General features: G+C 39.0%; 1 protein-coding gene across 1 annotated transcript; it reads right to left on the reverse strand.

The window, feature by feature from the left end:
• Positions 1-13,149: 13,149 nt before the first annotated feature.
• On the reverse strand, positions 13,150-15,407 carry LOC108991518 (protein ARABIDILLO 1-like). The gene is made up of 6 exons (XM_035691068.1): positions 15,273-15,407; positions 14,351-15,139; positions 13,968-14,126; positions 13,805-13,885; positions 13,532-13,663; positions 13,150-13,230 (listed from the first exon to the last, which is right to left on the reverse strand). The coding sequence occupies exons 1-6, from the start codon at positions 15,405-15,407 to the stop codon at positions 13,150-13,152; spliced, it is 1,377 nt and encodes a 458-aa protein (XP_035546961.1).
• Positions 15,408-26,144: the final 10,737 nt, after the last annotated feature.

Consider the following 26,144-nt stretch of genomic DNA (forward strand, 5'->3'; position numbering starts at 1 on the left):
TTGGTCAATCGTTCTCCAGCCACAGCGATTGGTTTGAAGACTCCGAATGAGGCATGGTCTGATACTCCTGCTGATTATTCAAATTTGAAAATTTGTTGTTGTCCTGCATATTTCCATGTTAATGATGGAAAACTTGAGCCAAGGGCAAATAAAGGCATATTCAATGCGTACGCCAGTGGGGTGAAGGGATTCTGGTTGTGGTGTACTGATCCTAAATCACCCAGGTTTGTGATTAGTAGGGATGTCGTATTTGATGAAAAATCCATGCTTAGTCCAAGAAAGGAGATTACTGTGTCTACAGGTAAAGAACAGGATATTGGAAAGCAGGTAGAGTTTCAGGTGGAAGCACCACAAGGGCTGCCCAGTGGCGCCCAAGATCATGCTACTGCAGATGAGCATGACTCTGATTCGAGTAGCGGCGCACAAGGTGAACAAGACTACAATATAGCGACTGGTAGACAGAGGAGGCAGATTAGACCACCTCAGAGATATGCTCATGCAGATATGGTGATGTATGCTCTTACTACGGCAGAGAATATTGTTGGTCAGGAGCCTTCCAGTTATTCAGAAGCTGTCAAGAGCGAAGAATCTGCACAGTGGTGCGTAGCTATGATTGAAGAGATTGAGTCTCTTCACAAAAACCAAACATGAGATTTGGTTTTGTTGCCAAAGAAGGTGAAGACTGTTGCCTGCAACTGGGTCATCAAAAGAAAAGAGGGAATCCAAGGTGACACAGATGCAAGATATAAGGCACGCTTAGTTGCTAAGGGCTTCAGTCAGAGAGAAGGCATCGACTTCAATGAAGTCTTCTCTCCAGTTGTGAAACACAGTTCGGTCAGAGTGCTACTTGCTATAGTAGCATTGTATGACCTAGAGCTATAGTAACTTGATGTTAAAACAGCGTTCCTATATGGTGAGCTTGACGAGACCATTTATATGCATCAGCCAGAGGGGTTCATTGTTGAAAGTAAAGAAGATCATGTGTGCAGATTGAAGAAATCATTACATGGTTTGAAGCAGTCTCCAAGGCAATGGTATAAACGTTTTGATTCATTTATGATTGATCATTGTTATTTGAGAAGTAACTATGATAGTTGTGTTTATCATAAGGAGTTATCTGATAAGTCTTTCATTTATTTGCTATTATATGTTGATGATATGCTTATTGCTGCTAGAGGCATATCTGTCATTGGTTTGTTAAAGACCCAACTCAGAAATGAGTTTGAAATGAAAGACTTAGGTGCTGCAAAGAATATTTTGGGGATGGAAATCTTCAGAGATAGGAAAGCAGGAAAGTTGTACTTGTCCCAGGGAAAGTACATTGAGAAAGTGCTTCAGAGATTTGAAATGTTTGATTCTAAACCAGTAAGTACACCACTTGCTACACACTTTAAGCTTTCAGCTTCCCTATCTCCCCAGACAGATGAGGAGGAACGGTTCATGGCTAGTGTTCCTTATTCCAGTGCAGTTGGCAGTATAATGTATGCAATGGTTTGCACTCGTCCAGACATTTCATAGGCAGTGAGCGTAGTTAGCAGGTATATGGCTAATCCAGGTAAGACTCATTGGCAGGCTGTGAAATGGATACTCAGGTATTTGAGAGGAACTTTGAACTTTGGCTTAATATTTGATAGAGATGTTGATCTCAGTTTCAAAGTTACTGGTTTTGTTGATTCAGATTATGCTGGAGACTTAGATAAAAGAAGATCATTGACAGGTTATGTTTTCACTTTGTGTGGGTCTGCTATTAGTTGGAAAGCAACACTGCAATCCACTGTTGCTTTATCAACTACAGAGGCAGAGTACATGGCAGTAGCAGACGCTGTTAAGGAGGCCATTTGGTTGAAAGGCTTGATCAATGATTTGGGATTACAGCAAAATGTGATTTCAGTATTCTGTGACAGTCAGAGTGCAATACATTTGACCAAAAATCAAATTTATCATGAGAGAACGAAGCACATTGATGTCAGGTATCATTTTCTCAGAGAGATTGTTACAGAGGGTGTTATACAGATTTTGAATATTGCTACTACTGAGAATCCAGCAGATATGATGACAAAGCCAGTTGCAGTATACAAGTTCAAACTCTGTTTGGACTTGATTGGTGTTCGCATTTTGTGATTCCCGTAAGGGATTTGGTGGTGGGGGTTGGTTTCGTGGTTAGAGGTTTTTTGTGTTGAAATTGCCAGAGTTCATGCCAAGGTGGAGATTTGTTAAGAGGTGGCTTCAATTCAGATGGAACAGTGCAATGTCGTATGTTCGCTCGAGCGGAGGTTAACTCAGCTCGAGTGAAATCAGACAGAGAGCTTCGCTCGACATTCGCTCGACATCCAGCTCGAGCGAATTCAGGCAGAGAGCTTCGCTCGACATTCAGCTCGAGCGATATCCAAGTCAGAGAGCTTCGCTCGACATCGCTCATCTGTTGGCTTGAGCGAAATGTACAAAACCTACGCTCGCTCGACACTCGCTCGAGACTTCGCTCGAGCCAATGTTCACAGAAGTGAACATTCACTGTTTCTATAAATACCAAACGGCGCCTCCTTTGTTTTTTAGACTTCAGAAATCCTATTTGGTCTTGTTTTAGTGATTTCTTGAGAGAGAAGTTAGAGAGATAGGGAGATAACTTCTTTGAGAAAGAAGTTTTGTATTATTCTTCTGTACTCCGTCTTTGTTGATAGTGGAATCTCCGATACCGACCCCCACCAGTGGACGTACGCTCACTTTGAGCCGAACCACTTAAATCTTGGTGTTGTTTCTGTGTGATTGTCAGCAATTTCTTTTGCTTATTTCCGCTACTATACTTCGAGTTAGTCATAGATATACAGTTATTCCCAATAGGGTTAGAGTGGGTATATACGATCCGCATAGACATTACTTTGCGCGATTGAAAATAAAGCCTTTTGTTTTTTTTCTTTTTTTTTTATGTAGGTCGTTAATCGGATTCGGCTATATTTGAATGAGAATTATTGTTCTTGTTTAGGGCATATATACACCTTTTAGGAGCATGGCATACATGGCTGCTTTGAAGGATGGAAAGCTTTTTTCATTGAATAGAACACCTAGGACCAGTATTGGCTTGGGGTAGTTCGTGGTTTTGCATGTGTGCCGAGGAAATAGCCTGTCCTACTTCTAACTGTCAAGATTGGGGACTTGGTAAAATTGTTTGTTGCATCAAATGGCTTCTCCTTTCACTAGAAGTAAGGGATGGAGGCGCATGATTTTACATCAGTGATGTAAACAAAACACATCATATAAGCTCACATATTGTGGAAATATGCTTTGGAACTTTATCAACCATGTCTTCCTCTCTCTATGGTTATAGCCCCAAGTAATTGGGTTTAACGCCACTACTACATACTAGGTTGGAGGTGGGGTTTGAATCGACCGATTGAAAAGATGTCTCGAAAGTTGTCATGACAAGATATAACATAATATAAGAGAAAAGGGACAGAAGGTGAGGAGAGATGTCGAGAACTTGAGAGAGCAACGGTGGGAGGGGACGACTTATTAGGTAGCTAGTTGTATGTGCAGAGTTGGTAAAGAAACATCATCTTAGGCCTTATTTGAAAATAAATCTTATTATATAATTTTAATATCATCTTATCTTATTTTATTTCATCTCATCTCATCTTCTTCTTACACATAATTCCAATATAAATATTTTTAAATTAATCATTACAATTTTCTCAAACTTTTAAACAAAAAATACAAAACAATTCAAAATTTTCAAATCTCTAAACAAAAATAATATTTTAAAACTATATTCTAACGATATTTTAACTTTATAATATTTTTTGTTCAACTTTTTCTCTCTCATTTCCCAAAAACTAAAAAATATATAGTACTCAACTCAAATTATCTCATTTTTATTTACAAACTATTTTACTATATTATTCATAAAATTTCCATCTCATTTTGCTCCTCAAATAAGCCCTAAAAGGCAAAGATCATCCATTGAGGCAGCGATACGAGAGAAAGAGGCGGTGCCGATCATCATCATTATATCTTCAACACATTATTAAGATTTGGAAAATGCTACTTTGACACCTCTTATATTTTATTTTTTTTTAATATTTTTTTTACTTAATAGTTAAGGAATTAACTATGAGTGTATTGATATTTTTTTATATTTTAAAAAATAATAAAAATTGAGAATAAAAAAATTGAAAAAAACTAAAAGATGAATTTGTGCTAAGCGGCACGCCCATCGATCAATGCTGGCCAGCAGCCTAGCACTACTCTTAAGATTTTGATCCTTCCAAATCAAGCCCTTCAACAAATGAAATACAAGTGTACGTACGTACGTAAGTACTTATGACGTACTATGAAATAAAATCAAATGAATTTTCTGGAGCAAAAAAGAGAGAAAATATTGGGGGCAAGAAAATCTCTCGTTCATTAATCCAGACGACATGTGGGACAGGTATTGGACATGTCAAGCAACCAGGGGAGTATACAAGAAGGATGATAAATGTGAGAGCATTCCATCTGCAGAAGCTTAGCCCCAACCGATGACGAAATGATAAATATATATCAAACGACACTGGAAACCCTAGTCTGACAAAATTGCATACTTCGCTTGAGCGAACAACCAAATCAACATTGGCTCGAGTAGGGTGTCGAGCGAATACTAGAGTTTGTGTCTCGCTCGAGCTCACTGTCGAGCGGTCTCGAGTGAACTCTCTGACTTGCATCTGCTCGAGCTCACTGTCGAGTAGTCTTGAGCGAACTCTTTGACTTGCATTTGGTCCAGCAATACTCCACAATACTCACTGTGGACCAGACTCCACAGTACTAAACAATTCTCTCATTTGGAGACTGGTACACCCTCTGCCTCAAACATGATATCCTCCACATGCTAGCCACTGTTTCCAGCCACGCTCTATCATCTCTGCAACTCACAGCTCCCATCTTCAAGCTAGAAGACGCACTGAAGTCTTCCATGTACATCGCTCTTAGTCAGCATTGGGCGACTCACAACTCCCACTGCACTAGGAGTATTCGGTCTCGAACCGATCTTGGATACCTTAGCCAATTTTCACAGGCTTTCATGAGGAATAACAAAGCTTACTCTCTTTGGCTTCCTCACATGTTTTACGCAATCAAACCTGCCTTTTTGCACTCTTGTATTTTCCTACACATAATTGGATCCTGATGTTAAATATAAAGAATTAGATCTCTTACCATGCGCTAGAACCAGCGCACCCTTGGTGATCTTCCAAGCTCCAACAGAGAACGTTATGGCAAAACCGTTGTCATCAAGTTGTCCCACAGAGATCAGATTTTTCTTCAAATCTAAAACATGTCTGACTTACTGTAAAGTCCACACGCTCCTATTTGGAAGTGCGATGTACACATCACCCACTCCCACTACAACCAATGTCTCTCCATCAGCTGCATACATCTTCACAAAATCACTAGCAACCTAATTCTGCGTGATTTCACGATGTAAGATACTATGGAATGAAGACCCTAAATCCAACACCCAATCATCAATCGGACTGTACACTGCAAGAAGTAAAGCATCATGAATTTCTTCTGTCACTACGTTCACAACATCATCCTCAACACTTTCTTGATTCATGCAGTTTCTTTTCATGTGGCTCGACTTGCCACAACTCCAGCACCTGATCTATTGCCTAGATCTCGTCTTGCTCTTTCATCTGCTCTTGAAGTTTGACCTGTCATGTCCTCTGTCCCTATTATCAAGAATTAAGGCCGATTCAAAACCTGAGGACTCACCCGAGTCTCTCATACGCTCCTCTTCAACAAGTACCATGTCACGTATGTCGTCGTAGTTCAGTTTCGTCTTGTCGGTTGAACTACTCACAACCATTCTCATTGCCTCTCAACTATTTGTCAACGATGTCAACAAAATCAACGCTCTGATCTCATTGTCAAACTCAATCTCTACAAAAAATAGATGACTTGTGATTGTATTGAATTGATTTAAGTGTTGGGCAACAGACATACCTTCCGACATCTTTAGATTGAACAATTTTTTCATCAAGTGCACCTTACTGTTTGCAAACGGTTTTTCATACATACCTGATAAAGTCGCCATGAGATCCATCGTGGTTCTCTCCTTACTGACACTGTGTGCCACTGTTTTGGACAAGGTTAGCCGAACAAGACGTAGAACCTGTTGATCTAACAGGGTCCACTTAGCATCATCCATGTTCTTCGGCTTCTTTCCCAACAATGGAAGATGGAGGCTCTTCCCATAGAGATAGTCATCGATCTGCATCTTCCAGTACCCAAAATCAGTGCTGTCAAACTTCTCGATCCCGGGTACGTTCACTTTATCCTCCAGCCATCATTCTCCTTCAGATCCGACCTTAGCTCTTGATACCAGTTTTTGTGAAATGTTATGCAAACACATACACATAACAATGGCAAATAAAGTAAAAGCAATCACGATCAAGCACACAACTCACAATATACGTGGTTCGGCCAATTGCCTATGTCCACAGAGCTGCATAAATCTTATTAACAGAAGATTACAATAACTTAATCTCAACTCACACTCTCTAGGACTTTTTGTTCACTCGCAAAATATGCACTCTTGACAATTGTTCTCTCTCAGTTATTTGGCTGAAGGGTCGTACAAAATATGACAAACTTGATAAATATATATCAAACGGTGCTGAAAATCCTAATTTGGCAAAACTGCGTACTTCGCTCGAATGGCATGCCAAGCGCGCCTCGAGCGAACGGCTAAATCAATATTGGCTCAAGTGGAGTCGAGCGAACACTAGAATTTGTGTCTCATTTGAGCTCATTGTCGAGCGGTCTCGAGTGAACTCTATGACTTGCATCTACTCGAGCTCACTATCGAGCAATCTTGAGCAAACTCTCTAATTTGCCTCCGCTCTAGCGATGTGGACCAGACTCCACAATACTCAACAAAAACACATGCCTCGTTTTCATCATGTCTAGATCGAACCTCCGGTAGTAGTAGGAGTAGTATTAGCATTGATTTTAGGACCAAAACGTTCACGAGTTCAAAGATGAAACCAAGCAGGACGAAAAGTAACTGAGAGATCCAAAAATGAATGAAGTTGATATATGAAAGGAACATTCTTATTGCAGTCCCCATCGAGGACTGCATTGCAAGCTTAATGAAACGCAGTGTTTCATTATTAAATGAAACTCTGCGTTTCAATAGAGGGAAATTTGGTCTTCGAAAACCCACGATGAAACATCCCCCAGATGAAATTGAAATGCCCCCACGTATGAAATCGCCCCCCCTCGCCCCATCGCCGTCGCCCAAATATCTTTCTGTTGTTTGAAGCATGGTCAACCAAATGTCTTAGCTTTCAATATTTAGCTGTCGCGAATTATTTATCATGTTGGAATTATCTGTGCTATTAATGTTGCTCCTCTCACTGGAGGTTACCATGTCCAGGTATACATTGCTCCTGGTTTTACAACTAATGGTCTAATTTAAATCCAATTTTTCAAGTTTCATGAAGACGCAGCAGTCCATGTAAAAATAAGAGGTGTTAATGCTAGCCGCAGACCCTTCCTTTGCTAGTTGCCCAAGCTTGTTGATAACGGCTATAACTATGATGTTAACTATCAAGAGCATTGAAAATAGCACTTAGTCTGGGTTTCCTTGAGTCTTGAGCCCTATGCTGTAGTTGCAATAGTAGTTGCAATATTTTGGGAATCAATAAAGTAATTCAGAGAAAACAACGATGCTGGAGGAGATTGAGTTGTAGGCCGCATGCGGCAGAGAAAACAAAAATTTGCAATTTGTTTTAGCTTTAGGTTGTAAAAGAAATAGGGATAATATAGTCAATTCAAGCCTATAAATGGGGAAAATTTGATCATTTCATACACTGCAATACAATCCTCTAAAAAAAAAGGATTGTATATAGGCACTGCTCTATATGAAAACGCATATGCATGTACGAACGTGTGTACTATATATATTGGTCTCACCGACTCACTGAGTCACTGCTTTAAGTACGTTGATTCCCTTCGTTGTACAGTAACCGACTTGATCATCCGGATCGTCGGATTTCGGGTCTAAACCATTGATACAGTTCTTGACCCATGTTAATTTTGTGTTTTTTATTTACTTTTTCTTTCAAATATAATCTACGAGTCCACCAATTAATTAAGGTATTGATATAATTACCTATTTTTATCGTTATATATATTTTTATTGATATCATTATGCATGGCCACGTTATAATATCAATATTATAGCAATTGATGTATTATATATAATTGAAGTATATATATTTTTATCGTTATATATTTTTTATTGCTATCATTATGGATTCCAAAAAGAATTTGGACCGATAAGTTTTTTTTTTTGAAACATGGACCGATAAGTTAAACTATATGGAGATCAACGTCAGATGATCTACCTTATAACAAAATAATCTTTATAATATTACGTAGTATTATAAGTAGACGCCGCGTAATCCCTTTGAAAAATAGTGAAATTTATCATTAAAAAATTAAATTTTTTTTTATGTGGATCTCATATTTTATTTACTTTTTTTTAAATAATTACGCGACGGTTGCCCAATTCACTACTGTAAATATCTTTTTTCGGAAATTAAACAAGAAACAGAACTACCCATGGCGCCACGCATAAAAGATCAAAACTCCTCCTCAAAATTTTCTATTAATTAAACAGAAGCAATATTTCTGGATCAAAGACTTGATAACAAGATTGAATGTACATTAAGACTCATGAATGGATCAAAGTTTCTGAAGTAATTAAAAGGGAGAAAAGAAAAAAAAGTGAGTGATCAATCCACTTGGCGACGGCATGTTGGACATGTTTTCGACTTCTGCAGCCAGGGCAATATACAAGCACGATGATAAACATGTGAGCAATCCATGCGAAGAAGCTGATCTTTTGCCCCATTCGAAGATGCAAACTCCTCCAAACATATGCTGCACGTTCCCAACTCCTGATCGCTCTTGCTCGCAACAAAGCTCCCCTTCTCCATCAATCTGACGATCGCACTTCTTGATGCGCCTCCATTGGGTGCCAAATCCCCATCATCATCATTAACGGTGGCTTCCCAAAACGAACCTATTTCGCTCAAGTACGTTATAGGAGTAGAGAGTCTGATGATCTCCTCGTGAAATATCTCGTGGAAGAAATTCAACTCGACCGTCATCAAATACCCCTTGAACCGGGAGGCTGCCTGATGCTGCAACGCGAATGACGAGATATTCTCGGCCACGGTCGCGCGGACTGGTGCGTTTTCGAAGTTGAGCCGTGAAGAGAGCTTGGAGTTAAGGTAGGCTCGGTGCCATTCCGGGCTTGAGACCACCTGGGGAGGAACTCGGATGAAAAGCGAAGGTATCATATGGTAGCTGTAGTTATCATTGATTGGGATGTAGACGCCGTTGGGGGTCCGCACGTGTTCTCGGCGACTACTGACGTAGCGAATTTCGAGGTTGCCCCAGCCGTTCACCTCTCTTGCCGTCATTTGCAGAGTCACACCAGAGGATTCGGAAGCCACTGCTTGGGAAGCCATGGATTCGGTTCGTTCAATACCGGAAAAACGAGAACTCAAAGATCGAATGAAGGATCAGAGGCAATAATCTTTGCCGCCAAATGAAAAAAATGTATACGTACGTGAGAATTATGAGATCGGATCATCGCATATATATAGCATTAGAGCAACCGACTACTGCTAGGTTTCCTAAACCTAATTGCTCTTGTTCGTGTATATCCATCCGACATGCAACGCGCGACCTCCCGCGCGCGGCTTCAATTTTTATTCATTCATTTATTTATTTTCCTTAATGTATTATTATTAATTATGCAAACCAATAAATATAAATTATATAACTCATCTCTAATCTCTTGTAACCGAATAAAAGATAGAGAAATTGTTTACGATAATTAGGGCTGCAAACGGGCCGGTCCGGTCCGGTCCGGTCCGGTCCGGCGATGGACCGAAAATTTTCGGTCCATTATTTTTCCGGACCGGACCGGACCGAACACCCAAAGGGACCGGACCGGACCGATAGCTATCGGTCCGGTCCGGTCCGGTCCGGTCCAGTCGGTCCGCCCTCTTTTTTTTTTTTTTTTAATAATTAATAAAAAAATTTATTTAAAATACTAAATTAAACTAAGTGACTTATTAATGTGGATTATGTAACAAACTCAATAAAAAAATATTTTATATGGTCAATGATAATAAATTAGATGAAAATTATATTATTAATTTATATAATTACTATATAATTAACTAATTGATATTATATATTTATTAATTCATAGAATATTAACAAGTGTTAATAGTATATTTAAAATTTTATATTATTAATAGTGATAGGTTAAATGAAGATATATATAAAATATTGTTAATTTATAGAATATTAACAAGTATTAATAATATATTTAAAAATTTATATTGTTAATTGTACAATTATTATATATAAAATATATATAAAAAATATATTTTTTTTTAATTTTTCATTCGGTCCGGTCCGGTCCGAAAAAACTGTGGACCGTGGACCGGACCGAATGATTTCGGTCCTCTAAAATATGGACCGGACCGGACCGGTCTAAGTCTCGGTCCGGTCCGGTCCGGACCGAAACGGTCGGTCCGGTCGGTCCGTTCGGTCCGACCGGACCGTTAATCACCCCTAACGATAATAATTCCATGAGTAATAGTTTGTTAAAAAAGTAATTTTTTCTATATTTTATATTTTATATTTTATAGTAATGTTAGATGCAATTTTAAAATATGCAAGTTTCAACTCTTTTTTATTTATCCACTGTTTTCAAAAGGAATGCGTAGATCTTGCACAGCCCAAGACTGCAGATTATATTATTTATTTATATTTTTATGGTAGGATCCACTGTTTTACAAAATGACTGTATGAGACTTGCATATATTTGATATATCCATTTTTTTTCAAATGGAGTGTACAGAGCTTGCACAACCTATGATCACAAATATCATTTTTCTATAATTTTTAGAAAAATTCTACTTAGCAGGCCTATACTACTCATCTACTTTTATTTTTTATCTTTTTATTTTTACCTCAGCAAGTGTGTGGTATAAAGCTACTGAGTATAACAACTCTACTTTTTATGGTGGGAACCACTATTTTGCAAAAAGATTGTGTAAAATTTGTATATTTAAAACTTGTACAAATCATTACTTACACATATGTGCTCATGCTCGCGTAATATTTTTTATCTCTGTATTTCTTTATTTTAGTAAATATTATCACCAATTATCCCTTGATATAATTTTTTTTCAAATTAAAGCAATATTCTAAGATTATCCCTTTTAGTTTAAAGGGATAAAATACTCTAGGATTGAAAGTTTTAGATGGCTCTAAATTATACCAATTACCAAACTCACAACGTACATTTTGCTTTCTGTACGTACGTATTTGTAACGATGACTCAAAATTTCCCTCAATAAGATACAAAATTGAATTTTGAGTTTTAATATTTACTGTCTCTGATATAAATAAGTTTATTTATTCTAAATTAAGAGCAAAAATAATGAAAATCATATCCAAACCTCTTAGTCTTCATTTGTTTTTGTAGATGAGTTGAGATAAGTTGAGATTTAAATTAAAAAGTTGAATAAAATATTGTTAGAAGATATTTTTTAATATTATTTTTACTTTGAAATTTGAAAAAGTTGAATTGTTGAATTTATTTTATATTAGAAGTTGAAAAAATTGTAATGATTAGATGAAATAAGATGAGATTTTTTTGAAAATAAATGAGGTTTTAGTGGTTCTTCAACAGTAAGGAAGAAGATATAATATTAAAAGAAAAATGAAAAACTACGGAAAAAAAAGAAAAGAAAAGAAAAGGAGGTGGAGCCTAAACGCACAGCTTAGGAAATTACAGAGACGCTCCTTTGTAGATGCCCACAGAATCTGAACGCCCTCTGCACCTTCTCCCACATATAAAATGAAGTCCACTTTCTTAGATCCCTCATTACAGCCTCCCATGAATCAACACCAACTCTATCATCACGGCACTGTATTGAACATACACCACCACACAGACTGACATACCGAGAGAGGAAGAGGTGTGTTGCTCATATCTCAATTAGTTCCTTCACGTTTCACTCTTCTTAAGCACTTTATAGCTTCCTTCCCATTGTATGATTCAGAACCTTTTGCAAATTCTTTCAGCTCATACATATTAATCTTTGCCCCGATCCTATGCAATCATCCGCTCCCTTATTCATTTAATTGACTTTTTTTGGGTATTCATATATTTGAGTTATGGATGTAACTTTCAATAATTTTGTCATTCGAAGTTCTTGTCTTTTTTCTTCAATAGCAAAAAATTTCAGGAAAATACTTATTTCTTAATGTGGGTTTCTGTTCTTCTTTAATTTTGGAGTGCTGGGAGCAAGATACACTACAAGAAAAATGGCCTTTTCTAGCGCTCAAAATGGCCACAAATACCCTTCAGAATCGCTACATTTGATCATTTGTGGCGATTTATAAATCGCTGCAGGTTCGCCACAATCCTAAAGTCATTTTTTATCAATTGCGGCGATTGGAAAAAATAGTTAGAAAATTGACGATTTCCGGCGATTTTAGTCTGTCGGAAATGTTCAAGAAATCGACAGAAATGGCCTTTCGATTTACCTTTAAAATCGCTGAAAACAACTATTTCTGGCGATATATCGCCACAAAAACTTAATTAATCGCCGCAAATAACTTATTATTTTCTCAACGATTTAAAATTATCGCCATTAGGAAATATTTCCAGCGGGTAAGTTTCGCCGCAAAAAAGTTTTTGTGGCGATTTTGTGTCGCCGCAAATAAATATCTGCTATGAAAAAATTATTTCCGGCGGTCGAAACTCGCCGCAAAAGATGTTTCACAAAATAAAAAAAAAAAAATTGCACAAAACAATATAGATATGCAGTCTACACATGTAATTACCTAAGACTGATCCCAAACAGATATTTGGCATTACTGTAATGTGAAATGGCTTGTCAATGACCCATCTACTTAAATTTTATGCATCTATGAGACATCGACAGAAATGGAGAGACAGCAGCATGATAGAAACTCGATAAGTGTCGCCGCAAAATCTAATCATGTTAATATGCAGCATGACCATGACTATAATTAATGACAAAGAGAGGAGGAGAGGGCCACTAATCATGATTATTAATGCCAAAAAGTGTGGTCAATGAAGACAAGATCATTCATGTCTTCAGGATTGGGAGCAGTGAAGGGGTGATGCAAGGCCTGTAGAATTATAATATTATGCATACATATACAGATGTAGAGAACAAAAGAAACTCAATGCATCCAACAAAAATGCTATCCTAACATTCTACAACCAAAATTGAAAATTAAACTGATCTATTATACCGAAAATAAATGTTCAAAAGCTACCAAATTTCATATGCTAATATTTGATAATAAGCCCATAGTTATCTTGACAGCATGCCACCTTGAATCAATTTACAAGTTACATATACTAGACAAGCTAATGGAAATGTCAATATGCTTGTTTGGGATGCTTAATACCAACAATGATAAGTACCTGCTCTTGCACTCCCTCAAATTTACAATTACGAGCAAGCATGACCAAAGCATGTACACCGCCTGCCACTGCAACCTCCATGCTACACTTGTCATCGGCTGCCAAATTTGCTAATGCACCAGCTGCTCGTTCCTGAAAACACATAAAAGTCAACAAAGCCACTACTGAATTAAGGTGCAACAGCAACTTCTAACTATATGCAAGTGAAAATCAAGAATGACATAAAAGACTTGAGCCTAAGAAAAAAGAATGCATGACAATACAGAAACATACCAGGACTCCGTCTCCACCAGTGGACCATTTGAATATAAGATCAACTAAGGCCTTTACTCCTCCAGCTTCAGCGATGGCACCCTAACCGGGAATCCTCACATACTCAGCATTAGAAATTAATAGTATATCCCTTACCAAGAGAATAAGTTCCAAAACATCAAACCTTGTGCTCTTCTTCGACAGAAAGATTCCACAATCCTCCAGCAGCTTCTTCAGCAACCAGCCTATTCATAGATCTTGCCAAACCAGCAAGAATATTGATTCCTCCTTTTTCAGCAACAGCTTTTGCAACATTGGTATTCACAGACAAGTTTGCTATAGCCTATGGTAAAAATATTAAGGAAAATAATTAACCAAATCCCACAATTAAACCTATGTGCTCAAACTATACCAAAATCGTGATGATAATCTCCGTATATTATGAATGCATGACACGCATTGTATCCAGGGCATATCATTAGAATCTACCCAATCTATCTATTTAGATCAGAACTAATTTAAACTCATTAAAAAGCAGATGGCTCATAATTGCATCAATAAATTTACCTTTGCAGCCTCTGATTGAATACCTTCCCGCCATGATTTTGCTAGGTCTAAAAGGAGGCGTATGCCTCCATCTCGCATAACTGCTTCAGCCCGTCCACGATCTACATTGGCACTTTCATCGTCAATGACAACAAACGTTGCAAGTCCTGTAGCTGCCCTTTCTTGAACATCCTCTTGTGAGCTCTGCATTAAACTGAGAAGCAGTGCTGCACCCTGCTTGAGCCAGAAATTATCCAAACCCTGTTGATTGCTCTCGGCAATGCACAAAAGTGTATGGGAAAGGATCCACTCAACCCAAATCATGATTTCATCCAAGTTTTTGTCCTTATTCTTTAAATTCCTCCAATCCAAAAACACAATTTTCCCTTTGTTTGTAGCATCGAGAAATAACAAATCTATTCCTTTGAAAATATCAGTAAAAAGGGCAAGTATCAACTTACCTTTATTTTTATTAATAGGAAAACTAGCAGATTCTTCGAGAACAGGACAATTCAAGGCACACAAAACCCTCAAGCTCCCCGATGAGGATAACAATCTTGAAACAGCATTTGGACCAATGTTAGTTCTTGAAACATCTAACCCAGCCAAGTTAGGCAACTCATGCCAGAGATCAGAAACCATACCCCACTTCATATTTGAGGTCCCAGAAACTGACAGGAAACGAACTGACTCTACATTTCCCAAAGCCATCTCATCTACATTGAGACAGTCAATGAACCCAACATCAGTCAAATTGTGACAATGCTTTGCCAAGGCATTAATGGCATCACCATGAACATCCCTAATATTCTTTCAAGTTTTGCAGGCTTCTCTCCACTAGTATTAAGTAGTCGAAGAATCAATTTAACTCCTGCAGCTCATAGTTTTTTCTTCATTGAAAACCATCTCCTTTATTACTGAAATTTATAGAGATATTTCTAACCTGAAATGATTCATACAGTGTGGGAAGAAAAGGATGATCTAACATGTCAAGGATTTGTCCCTCTGCACAAGCTCTATGCACCTGTGGAACATGTGAGATCACAACCCAAACTCCCAACATGCAAACCCACAACATATAAGCAAATAACATACAAAATAAAAAAATCGAAAAAACTACACATCAAAAATCGAAAAAACTACACATCAAAGAATCAAAGAACAGAGCAAGGGAGAGAGGGAGGGCCTCGGGCTGCTCGGCTAGGCGTGGAGGAGAAGGGGGCTCCGACGGAGGACTGTCGACGGCGCCGAGGTGTGGGTGGTGGTGAACGGCGCCTCCAGCGGCGGCTATATAGAGAAATCCGAGAGAGAGAGGTGAGGCTAGATTTGGGGAAAAGGCAAGAGATTGGCGCCGGGGCTGGGGGAAAAGGAGGGGTTGGCTGTCGAGGAGAGGTGGCGGTGGCGTGGTGGGGTCGTCGGTGACGGCTGTACGTGGCGGAGGCTTGAAGGAGAAGAATGTGGGCAGAGGGGGGCGGGGAGAGTTCGGCGAGGGAAACAAATGAGGGAAAAACCTAATCTGCTGATTTTAAATTTTATGTGCTTTTTCCAGCGATTTTTATTCGCCGATAATAAGTTTTAATTGCAGTATATTTTATTACGACGACAATTTTCGTCGCAAAAGTCATTAATTACAGCGATTTTATATTTCGACGGAAAATTAACACGCTACAGTGCAAAATTTTTTGTTGCGGCGAAAAAAGTAGCCGCTAAAGATGGAAAAATCGCTGCAAAAAGTCAAGCCAAAATTATATTTCTCCATTTCCCAACTTCGCATAGGAAATTGAGCGGCGACTTTAAAATCGCCGGAAATAACATTTATTTGCAGCGATTTTTTTTGTGACGATTTTAAAATCGCTGGAAAAGGCCTGATTTCTTGTAGTGATAATTGTTTGTTCCTGTGAGGTTCTTAGGCTATGGGTTTGTTAAGAGATGGCTTGAATTCAGATGGAACAGTGCAATGTCGTATGTTCGCTCGAGCGGAGGTTCACTCAGTTAGAGCGAAATCAGACAGAGAGCTTCGCTCGACATTCGTTCGACATCCAGCTCGAGCAAAATCAGACAGAGAGCTTCGCTCTACATTCGCTCCAGCTCGAGCGAATTCAGGCAGAGAGCTTTGCTCGACACTCGCTCGACATTCAGCTCGAGCGATATCCAAATCAGAGAGCTTCGCTCGACATCGCTCATCTGTTGGCTTGAGCGAAATGTACAAAACCTGCGCTCGCTCGACAATTCGCTCGAGCCAATGTTCACCGAAGTGAACATTCACTGTTTCTATAAATACCTAACGGTGCTTCCTTTGTTTTTTAAACTTAAGAAACCCTATTTTGTCTTGTTTTAGTGATTTCTTGAGAGAGAAGTTAGAGAGATAGGGAGATAACTTCTTTGAGAAAGAAGTTTTGTATTATTCTTCTGTACTCCATCTTTGTTGATAGTGGAATCTCTGATACCGACCCCACCAGTGGAAGTAGACTCACTTTGAGCCGAACCACTTAAATCTTGGTGTTGTTTCTGTGTGATTGTCAGCAATTTCTTTTGCTTATTTCCAATACTATATTTCGAGTTAGTCTTAGATATACAGTTATTCCCAACAAACTGGTATCAGAGCTTTGCTCAGTGTGATCCGGTGGGATGGCTATGGCTAAGTTTGAAGTGGAGAAATTTGACGGTCAGAACAGTTTCAGTTTATGGCGCATCAAGATGAAAGCTTTACTGCGACAACAGAGCTTGTCAAAAGTATTAGAAGAGAAGGTATCTGATGATTCTCCGGCTCCTTCAAAAGAAGAAGAAGAAAATGTATATAGTACTATTCTTTTGTCACTATCTGATGGAGTTTTAAGGGAGGTTGCTGACGAGGAGACTGCAACTAGTCTTTGGTCTGCACTTGAGAATCTGTACATGAAGAGATCTCTCACCAACCGTTTGTATTTGAAACAACGGTTATACACTCTCAAAATGAAGGAAGGTACTCTTATTTCTGAACACCTAGATGAATTTAATAAAATCATTATGGATCTGAGGAACATAGATATTAAGCTTGAAGAAGAAGATCAAGCGTTAATTATTTTGTGTTCATTACCCATATCTTTTGAGAACTTTGTGAATTCCATGTTGTATGGTAGAAATACAATTTCCTTGGTAGATGTAAAATCTACTTTGAATTCTAAGGAATTGAGGAATAAATTGAGTGTGAAGAGCACTAATGAACAAGCTAGTGGCTTGTTTGTTAATGGGTCCTCAAGCAGGGGTAGATCGAATGACAGGGGTTCAGAGAAGTATAAGGGTAAATCCAGGGGCAGTTCACAGACAAAGTTTAGTAAGAAAAATGTCAAATGTCATTATTGCCATAAGTTTGGTCACTACAAAAATGAGTGTCCAAAATTGAAAAATAAAGAGGATGGCACTAGTTCCTCTAATGCCATTAGTGTTGCTGATGAAAGGTCTAACGACTCAGATATTGTTCTAGCAATTAGGGACTCCAATAGTCGCTTTAGTGACAAGTGGGTCATAGACTCAGCTTGCACTTTTCGTATGTGTCCCAAGAGGGACTGGTTCACTAACTATGAATCAGTCAACGGAGGTTCCGTTCTGTTAAGGAATGATATGGCCTGTAAAATTGCTGGGATTGGTTCAGTCAGGATAAAGATGTTTGATGGAATTGTCTGGACATTGTCTAATGTTCGACACATTCCAGAGTTGAAAAAGAATCTTATTTCTTTGGGTACTCTTGATTCTTTGGATTTCAAGTACACTGGTGAAGGTGGAGCTATCAGAGTCAGTAAGGGCTCCATGGTTGTGATGAAAGGAGATAAGACAAATGGTTTTTATTTCCTTCAGGGCTCTACAGTGACAGGTGCAGCTGCAGTGTCTGTTTCAGATGATCCAGATTCAGATGTCACCCGTTTGTGGCATATGCGTTTGGGTCATATGAGTGACAAGGGGATGTCCATTCTGAGTAAGCAAGGTTTGTTATGTGACCAGAAGATAGGGAAATTGGATTTCTGTGAATATTGTGTGTTTGGAAAACAGTGCAGGGTTCAGTTTTCTACAGGGGTTCACAGAACCAAAAGTTCTGTGGACTCTATTCATTATGATATTTGGGGTCCATCTTCCGTTCCATCAAAAGGTGGAGCTCAGTATTTGCTTACGTTCATTGATGATTTCTCACGGAAAGTTTGGGTTTATTTTCTGAAGCAGAAAAGCGATGTATTTGTTAACTTCAAACAGTGGAAAGCTTTGATTGAAAATCAGACGGGCAAGAAAATCAAGCGACTTCGCACTGACAATGGTATGGAGTTTTGCGGAGGTGAGTTTGATGAATTCTGCAAAAATGAAGGTATTGCCAGACATCGTACAGTTAGACATACTCCACAGCAAAATGGGGTAGAGTTTCAGGTGGAAGCACCACAAGGCCTGCCCAGTGGCACCCAAGATCATGCTACTGCAGATGAGCATGACTCTGATTCGAGTAGCGGCGCACAAGGTGAACAAGACTACAATATAGCGACTGGTAGACAGAGGAGGCAGATTAGACCACCTCAGAGATATGCTCATGCAGATATGGTGATGTATGCTCTTACTACGGCAGAGAATATTGTAGGTCAGGAGCCTTCCAGTTATTCAGAAGCTATCAAGAATGAAGAATCTGCACAGTGGTGCGTAGCTATGATTGAAGAGATTGAGTCTCTTCACAAAAACCAAACATGAGATTTGGTTTTGTTGCCAAAGAAGGTGAAGACTGTTGCCTGCAACTGGGTCTTCAAAAGAAAAGAGGGAATCCAGGGTGACACAGATGCAAGATATAAGGCACGCTTAGTTGCTAAGGGCTTCAGTCAGAGAGAAGGCATCGACTTCAATGAAGTCTTCTCTCCAGTTGTGAAACACAGTTCGATCAGAGTGCTACTTGCTATAGTAGCATTGTATGACCTAGAGCTATAGTAACTTGATGTTAAAACAGCGTTCCTATATGGTGAGCTTGACGAGACCATTTATATGCATCAGCCAGAGGGGTTCATTGTTGAAAGTAAAGAAGATCATGTGTGCAGATTGAAGAAATCATTACATGGTTTGAAGCAGTCTCCAAGGCAATGGTATAAACGTTTTGATTCATTTATGATTGATCATTGTTATTTGAGAAGTAACTATGATAGTTGTGTTTATCATAAGGAGTTATCTGATAAGTCTTTCATTTATTTGCTATTATATGTTGATGATATGCTTATTGCTGCTAGAGGCATATCTATCATTGGTTTGTTAAAGACCCAACTCAGAAATGAGTTTGAAATGAAAGACTTAGGTGCTGCAAAGAAGATTTTGGGGATGGAAATCTTCAGAGATAGGAAAGCAGGAAAGTTGTACTTGTCCCAGGGAAAGTACATTGAGAAAGTGCTTCAGAGATTTGGAATGTTTGATTCTAAACCAGTAAGTACACCACTTGCTACACACTTTAAGCTTTCAGCTTCCCTATCTCCTCAGACAGATGAGGAGGAACGGTTCATGGCTAGTGTTCCTTATTCCAGTGCAATTGGCAGTATAATGTATGCAATGGTTTGCACTCGTCCAGACATTTCACAGGTAGTGAGCGTAGTTAGCAGGTATATGGCTAATCCAGGTAAGACTCATTGGCAGGCTGTGAAATGGATACTCAGGTATTTGAGAGGAACTTTGAACTTTGGCTTAATATTTGATAGAGATGTTGATCTCAGTTTCAAAGTTACTGGTTTTGTTGATTCAGATTATGCTGGAGACTTAGATAAAAGAAGATCATTGACAGGTTATGTTTTCACTTTGTGTGGGTCTGCTATTAGTTGGAAAGCAACACTGCAATCCACTGTTGCTTTATCAACTACAGAGGCAGAGTACATGGCAGTAGCAGACGCTGTTAAGGAGGCCATTTGGTTGAAAGGCTTGATCAATGATTTGGAATTACAGCAAAATGTGATTTCAGTATTCTGTGACAGTCAGAGTGCAATACATTTGACCAAAAATCAAATTTATCATGAGAGAACGAAGCACATTGATGTCAGGTATCATTTTCTCAAAGAGATTGTTACAGAGGGTGTTATACAGATTTTGAATATTGCTACCACTGAGAATCCAGCAGATATGATGACAAAGCCAGTTGCAGTATACAAGTTCAAACTCTGTTTGGACTTGATTGGTGTTCGCATTTTGTGATTCTCGTAAGGGATTTGGTGGTGGGGGTTGGTTTTGTGGTTAGAGGTTTTGTGTTGAAATTGGCAGAGTTCATGCCAAGGTGGAGATTTGTTAAGAGGTGGCTTGACTTCAGATGGAACAGTGCAATGTCGTATGTTCGCTCGAGCGGAGGTTAACTCAGCTCGAGCGAAATCAGACAGAGAGCTTCGCTCGACATTCGCTCGACATCCAGCTCGAGCGAATTCAGGCAGAGGGCTTCGCTCGACACTCGCTCGACATTCAGCTCGAGCGATATCCAAGTCAGAGAGCTTCGCTCGACATCGCTCATCTGTTGGCTTGAGCGAAATGTACAAAACCTACGCTCGCTCGACACTCGCTCGAGACTTCGCTCGAGCCAATGTTCGCAGAAGTGAACATTCACTGTTTCTATAAATACCAAACGGCGCCTCCTTTGTTTTTTAGACTTCAGAAATCCTATTTGGTCTTGTTTTAGTGATTTCTTGAGAGAGAAGTTAGAGAGATAGGGAGATAACTTCTTTGAGAAAGAAGTTTTGTATTATTCTTCTGTACTCCGTCTTTGTTGATAGTGGAATCTCCGATACCGACCCCACCAGTGGACGTACGCTCACTTTGAGCCGAACCACTTAAATCTTGGCGTTGTTTCTGTGTGATTGTCAGCAATTTCTTTTGCTTATTTCCGCTACTATACTTTGAGTTACTCATAGATATACAGTTATTCCCAATAGGGTTAGAGTGGGAATATACGATCCGTATAGACATTACTTTGGGCGATTGAAAATAAAGCCTTTTGTTTTTTTTTTTTTTTTTTTATGTAGGTCGTTAATCGGATTCGGCTATATTTGTATGAGAATTATTGTTCTTGTTTAGGGCATACATACACCTTTTAGGAGCATGGCATACATGGCTGCTTTGAAGGATGGAAAGCTTTTTTCATTGAATAGAACACCTAGGACCAGTATTGGCTTGGGGTAGTTCGTGGTTTTGCATGTGTGCCGAGGAAATAGCCTGTCCTACTTCTAACTGTCAAGATTGGGGACTTGGTAAAAATGTTTGTTGCATCAAATGGCTTCTCCTTTCACTAGAAGTAAGGGATGGAGGCGCATGATTTTACATTAGTGATGTAAACAAAACACATCATATAAGCTCACATATTGTGGAAATATGCTCTGGAACTTTATCAACCATGTCTTCCTCTCTCTATGGTTATAGCCCCAAGTAATTGGGTTTAACGCCACTACTACGTACTAGGTTGGAGGTGGGCTTTGAATCGACCGATTGAAAAGATGTCTCGAAAGTTGTCATGACAAGATATAACATAATATAAGAGAAAAGGGACAGAAGGTGAGGAGAGATGTCGAGAACTTGAGAGAGCGACGGTGGGAGGCAGCGACTTATTAGGTAGCTAGTTGTATGTGCAGAGTTGGTAAAGAAACATCATCTTAGGCCTTATTTGAAAATAAATCTTATTATATAATTTTAATATCATCTTATATTATTTTATTTCATCTCATCTCATCTTCTTCTTACACATAATTCCAATATAAATATTTTTAAATTAATCATTACAACATTTTCAAACTAATCATTACAATTTTCTCAAACTTTTAAACAAAAAATAAAAAAAAAATTCAAAATTTTCAAATCTCTAAACAAAAATAATATTTTAAAACTATATTCTAACAATATTTTAACTTTATAATATTTTTTATTCAACTTTTTCTCTCTCATTTCCCAAAAACTAAAAAATATATAGTACTCAACTCAAACTATCTCATTATTATTTACAAACTATTTTACTATATTATTCATAAAATTCCCATCTCATTTTGCTCCTCAAATAAGCCCTAAAAGGCAAAGATCATCCATTGAGGCAGCGATACGAGAGAAAGAGGCGGTGCCGATCATCATCATTATATCTTCAACACATTATTAAGATTTGGAAAATGCTACTTTGACACCTCTTATATTTTAATTTTTTTTAATATTTTTTTTATTTAATAGTTAAGGAATTAACTATGAGTGTATTGATATTTTTTTATATTTTTAAAAATAATAAAAAATAATAAAAATTGAGAATAAAAAAATTGAAAAAAACTAAAAGATGAATTTGTGCTAAGCGGCACGCCCATCGATCAATGCTGGCCGGCAGCCTAGCACTACTCTTAAGATTTTGATCCTTCCAAATCAAGCCCTTCAACAAATGAAATACAAGTGTACGTACGTACGTAAGTACTTATGACGTACTATGAAATAAAATCAAATGAATTTTCTAGAGCAAAAAAGAGAGAAAATATTGGGGGCAAGAACATCTCTCGTTCATTAATCCAGACGACATGTGGGACAAGTATTGGACATGTCAAGCAACCAGGGGAGTATACAAGAAGGATGATAAATGTGAGAGCATTCCATCCGCAGAAGCTTAGCCCCAACCGATGACGAAATGATAAATATATATCAAACGACACTGGAAACCCTAGTCTGACAAAATTGCATACTTCGCTTGAGCGAACAACCAAATCAACATTGGCTCGAGTAGGGTGTCGAGCGAATACTAGAGTTTGTGTCTCGCTCGAGCTCACTGTCGAGCGGTCTCGAGTGAACTCTCTGACTTGCATCTGCTCGAGCTCACTGTCGAGTAGTCTTGAGCGAACTCTTTGACTTGCATTTGGTCCAGCAATACTCCACAATACTCACTGTGGACCAGACTCCACAGTACTAAACAATTCTCTCATTTGGAGACTGGTACACCCTCTGCCTCAAACATGATATCCTCCACATGCTAGCCACTGTTTCCAGCCACGCTCTATCATCTCTGCAACTCACAGCTCCCATCTTCAAGCTAGAAGACGCACTGAAGTCTTCCATGTACATCGCTCTTAGTCAGCATTGGGCGACTCACAACTCCCACTGCACTAGGAGTATTCGGTCTCGAACCGATCTTGGATACCTTAGCCAATTTTCACAGGCTTTCATGAGGAATAACAAAGCTTACTCTCTTTGGCTTCCTCACATGTTTTACGCAATCAAACCTGCCTTTTTGCACTCTTGTATTTTCCTACACATAATTGGATCCTGATGTTAAATATAAAGAATTAGATCTCTTACCATGCGCTAGAACCAGCGCACCCTTGGTGATCTTCCAAGCTCCTACAGAGAACGTTATGGCAAAACCGTTGTCATGAAGTTGTCCCACAGAGATCAGATTTTTCTTCAAATCTAAAACATGTCTGACTTACTGTAAAGTCCACACGCTCCTATTTGGAAGTGCGATGTACACATCACCCACTCCCACTACAACCAATGTCTCTCCATCAGCTGCATACATCTTCACAAAATCACTAGCAACATAATTCTGCGTGATTTCACGATGTAAGATACTTTGGAATGAAGACCCTAAATCCAACACCCAATCATCAATCGGACTGTACACTGCAAGAAGTAAAGCATCATGAATTTCTTCTGTCACTACGTTCACAACATCATCCTCAACACTTTCTTGATTCATGCAGTTTCTTTTCATGTGGCTCGACTTGCCACAACTCCAGCACCTGATCTATTGCCTAGATCTCGTCTTGCTCTTTCATCTGCTCTTGAAGTTTGACCTGTCATGTCCTCTGTCCCTATTATCAAGAATTAAGGCCGATTCAAAACCTGAGGACTCACCCGAGTCTCTCATAAGCTCCTCTTCAACAAGTACCATGTCACGTATGTCGTCGTAGTTCAGTTTCGTCTTGTCGGCTGAACTACTCACAACCATTCTCATTGCCTCTCAACTATTTGTCAACGATGTCAACAAAATCAACGCTCTGATCTCATTGTCAAACTCAATCTCTACAAAAAATAGATGACTTGTGATTGTATTGAATTGATTTAAGTGTTGGGCAACAGACATACCTTCCGACATCTTTAGATTGAACAATTTTTTCATCAAGTGCACCTTACTGTTTGCAAACGGTTTTTCATACATACCTGATAAAGTCGCCATGAGATCCATCGTGGTTCTCTCCTTACTGACACTGTGTGCCACTGTTTTGGACAAGGTTAGCCGAACAAGACGTAGAACCTGTTGATCTAACAGGGTCCACTTAGAATCATCCATGCTCTTCGGCTTCTTTTCCAACAATGGAAGATGGAGGCTCTTCCCATAGAGATAGTCATCGATCTGCATCTTCCAGTACCCAAAATCAGTGCTGTCAAACTTCTCGATCCCGGGTGCGTTCACTTTATCCTCCAGCCATCATTCTCCTTCAGATCCGACCTTAGCTCTTGATACCAGTTTTTGTGAAATGTTATGCAAACATGTACACATAACAATGGCAAATAAAGTAAAAGCAATCACGATCAAGCACACAACTCACAATATACGTGGTTCGGCCAATTGCCTATGTCCACAGAGCTGCAAAAATCTTATTAACAGCTGAGCTTACAATCACTTAATCTCAACTCACACTCTCTAGGACTTTTTGTTCACCCCCACGATATGCGCTCTTGTCAATTGTCCTCTCTCAGTTATTTGGCTGAAGGGTCGTACAAAATATGACAAACTTGATAAATATATATCAAACAGTGTTGAAAACCCTAATTTGGAAAAATTGCGTACTTCGCTCGAACGGCGTGTCAAGCGCGCCTCGAGCGAATGACCAAATCAATATTGGCTCAAGCGGAGTCGAGCGAACACTAGGGTTTGTGTCTCGTTTGAGCTCACTGTCGAGCAGTCTCGAGTGAACTCTCTGACTTGCATCTACTAGAGCTTACTATCGAGCAATCTTGAGCAAACTCTCTAATTTGCCTCCGCTCTAGCGATGTGGACCAGACTCCACAATACTCAACAGAAACACATGCCTCATTTTCATCATGTCTAGATCAAACCTCCGGTAGTAGTAGGAGTAGTATTAGCCATTGATTTTAGGACCAAAACGTTCACGAGTTCAAAGATGAAACCAAGCAGGACGAAAAGTAACTGAGAGATCCAAAAATGAATGAAGTTGATATATGAAAGGAACATTCTTATTGCAGTCCCCATCGAGGACTGCATTGCAAGCTTAATGAAACGCAGTGTTTCATTATTAAATGAAACTCTGCGTTTCAATAGAGGGAAATTTGGTCTTCGAAAACCCACGATGAAACATCCCCCAGACGAAATTGAAATGCCCCCACGTATGAAATCGCCCCCCCTCGCCCCATCGCCGTCGCCCAAATATCTTTATGTTGTTTGAAGCATGGTCAACCAAATGTCTTAGCTTTCAATATTTAGCTGTCGCGAATTATTTATCATGTTGGAATTATCTGTGCTATTAAGGTTGCTCCTCTCACTGGAGGTTACCATGTCTGGGTATACATTGCTCCTGGTTTTACAACTAATGGTCTAATTTAAATCCAATTTTTCAAGTTTCATGAAGACGCATGCAGTCCATGTAAAAATAAGAGGTGTTAATGCTAGCCGCAGACCCTTCCTTTGCTAGTTGCCCAAGCTTGTTGATAACGGCTATAACTATGATGTTAACTATCAAGAGAATTGAAAATAGCACTTAGTTTGGGTTTCCTTGAGTCTTGAGCCCTATGTTGTAGTTGCAATAGTAGTTGCAATATTTTGGGAATCAATAAAGTAATTTAGAGAAAACAACGATGCTGGAGGAGATTG

The sequence above is a fragment of the Juglans regia genome, chromosome 6, assembly GCF_001411555.2.
Source record: "Juglans regia cultivar Chandler chromosome 6, Walnut 2.0, whole genome shotgun sequence".
In the NCBI taxonomy this organism is placed as follows: Eukaryota; Viridiplantae; Streptophyta; class Magnoliopsida; order Fagales; family Juglandaceae; genus Juglans; species Juglans regia.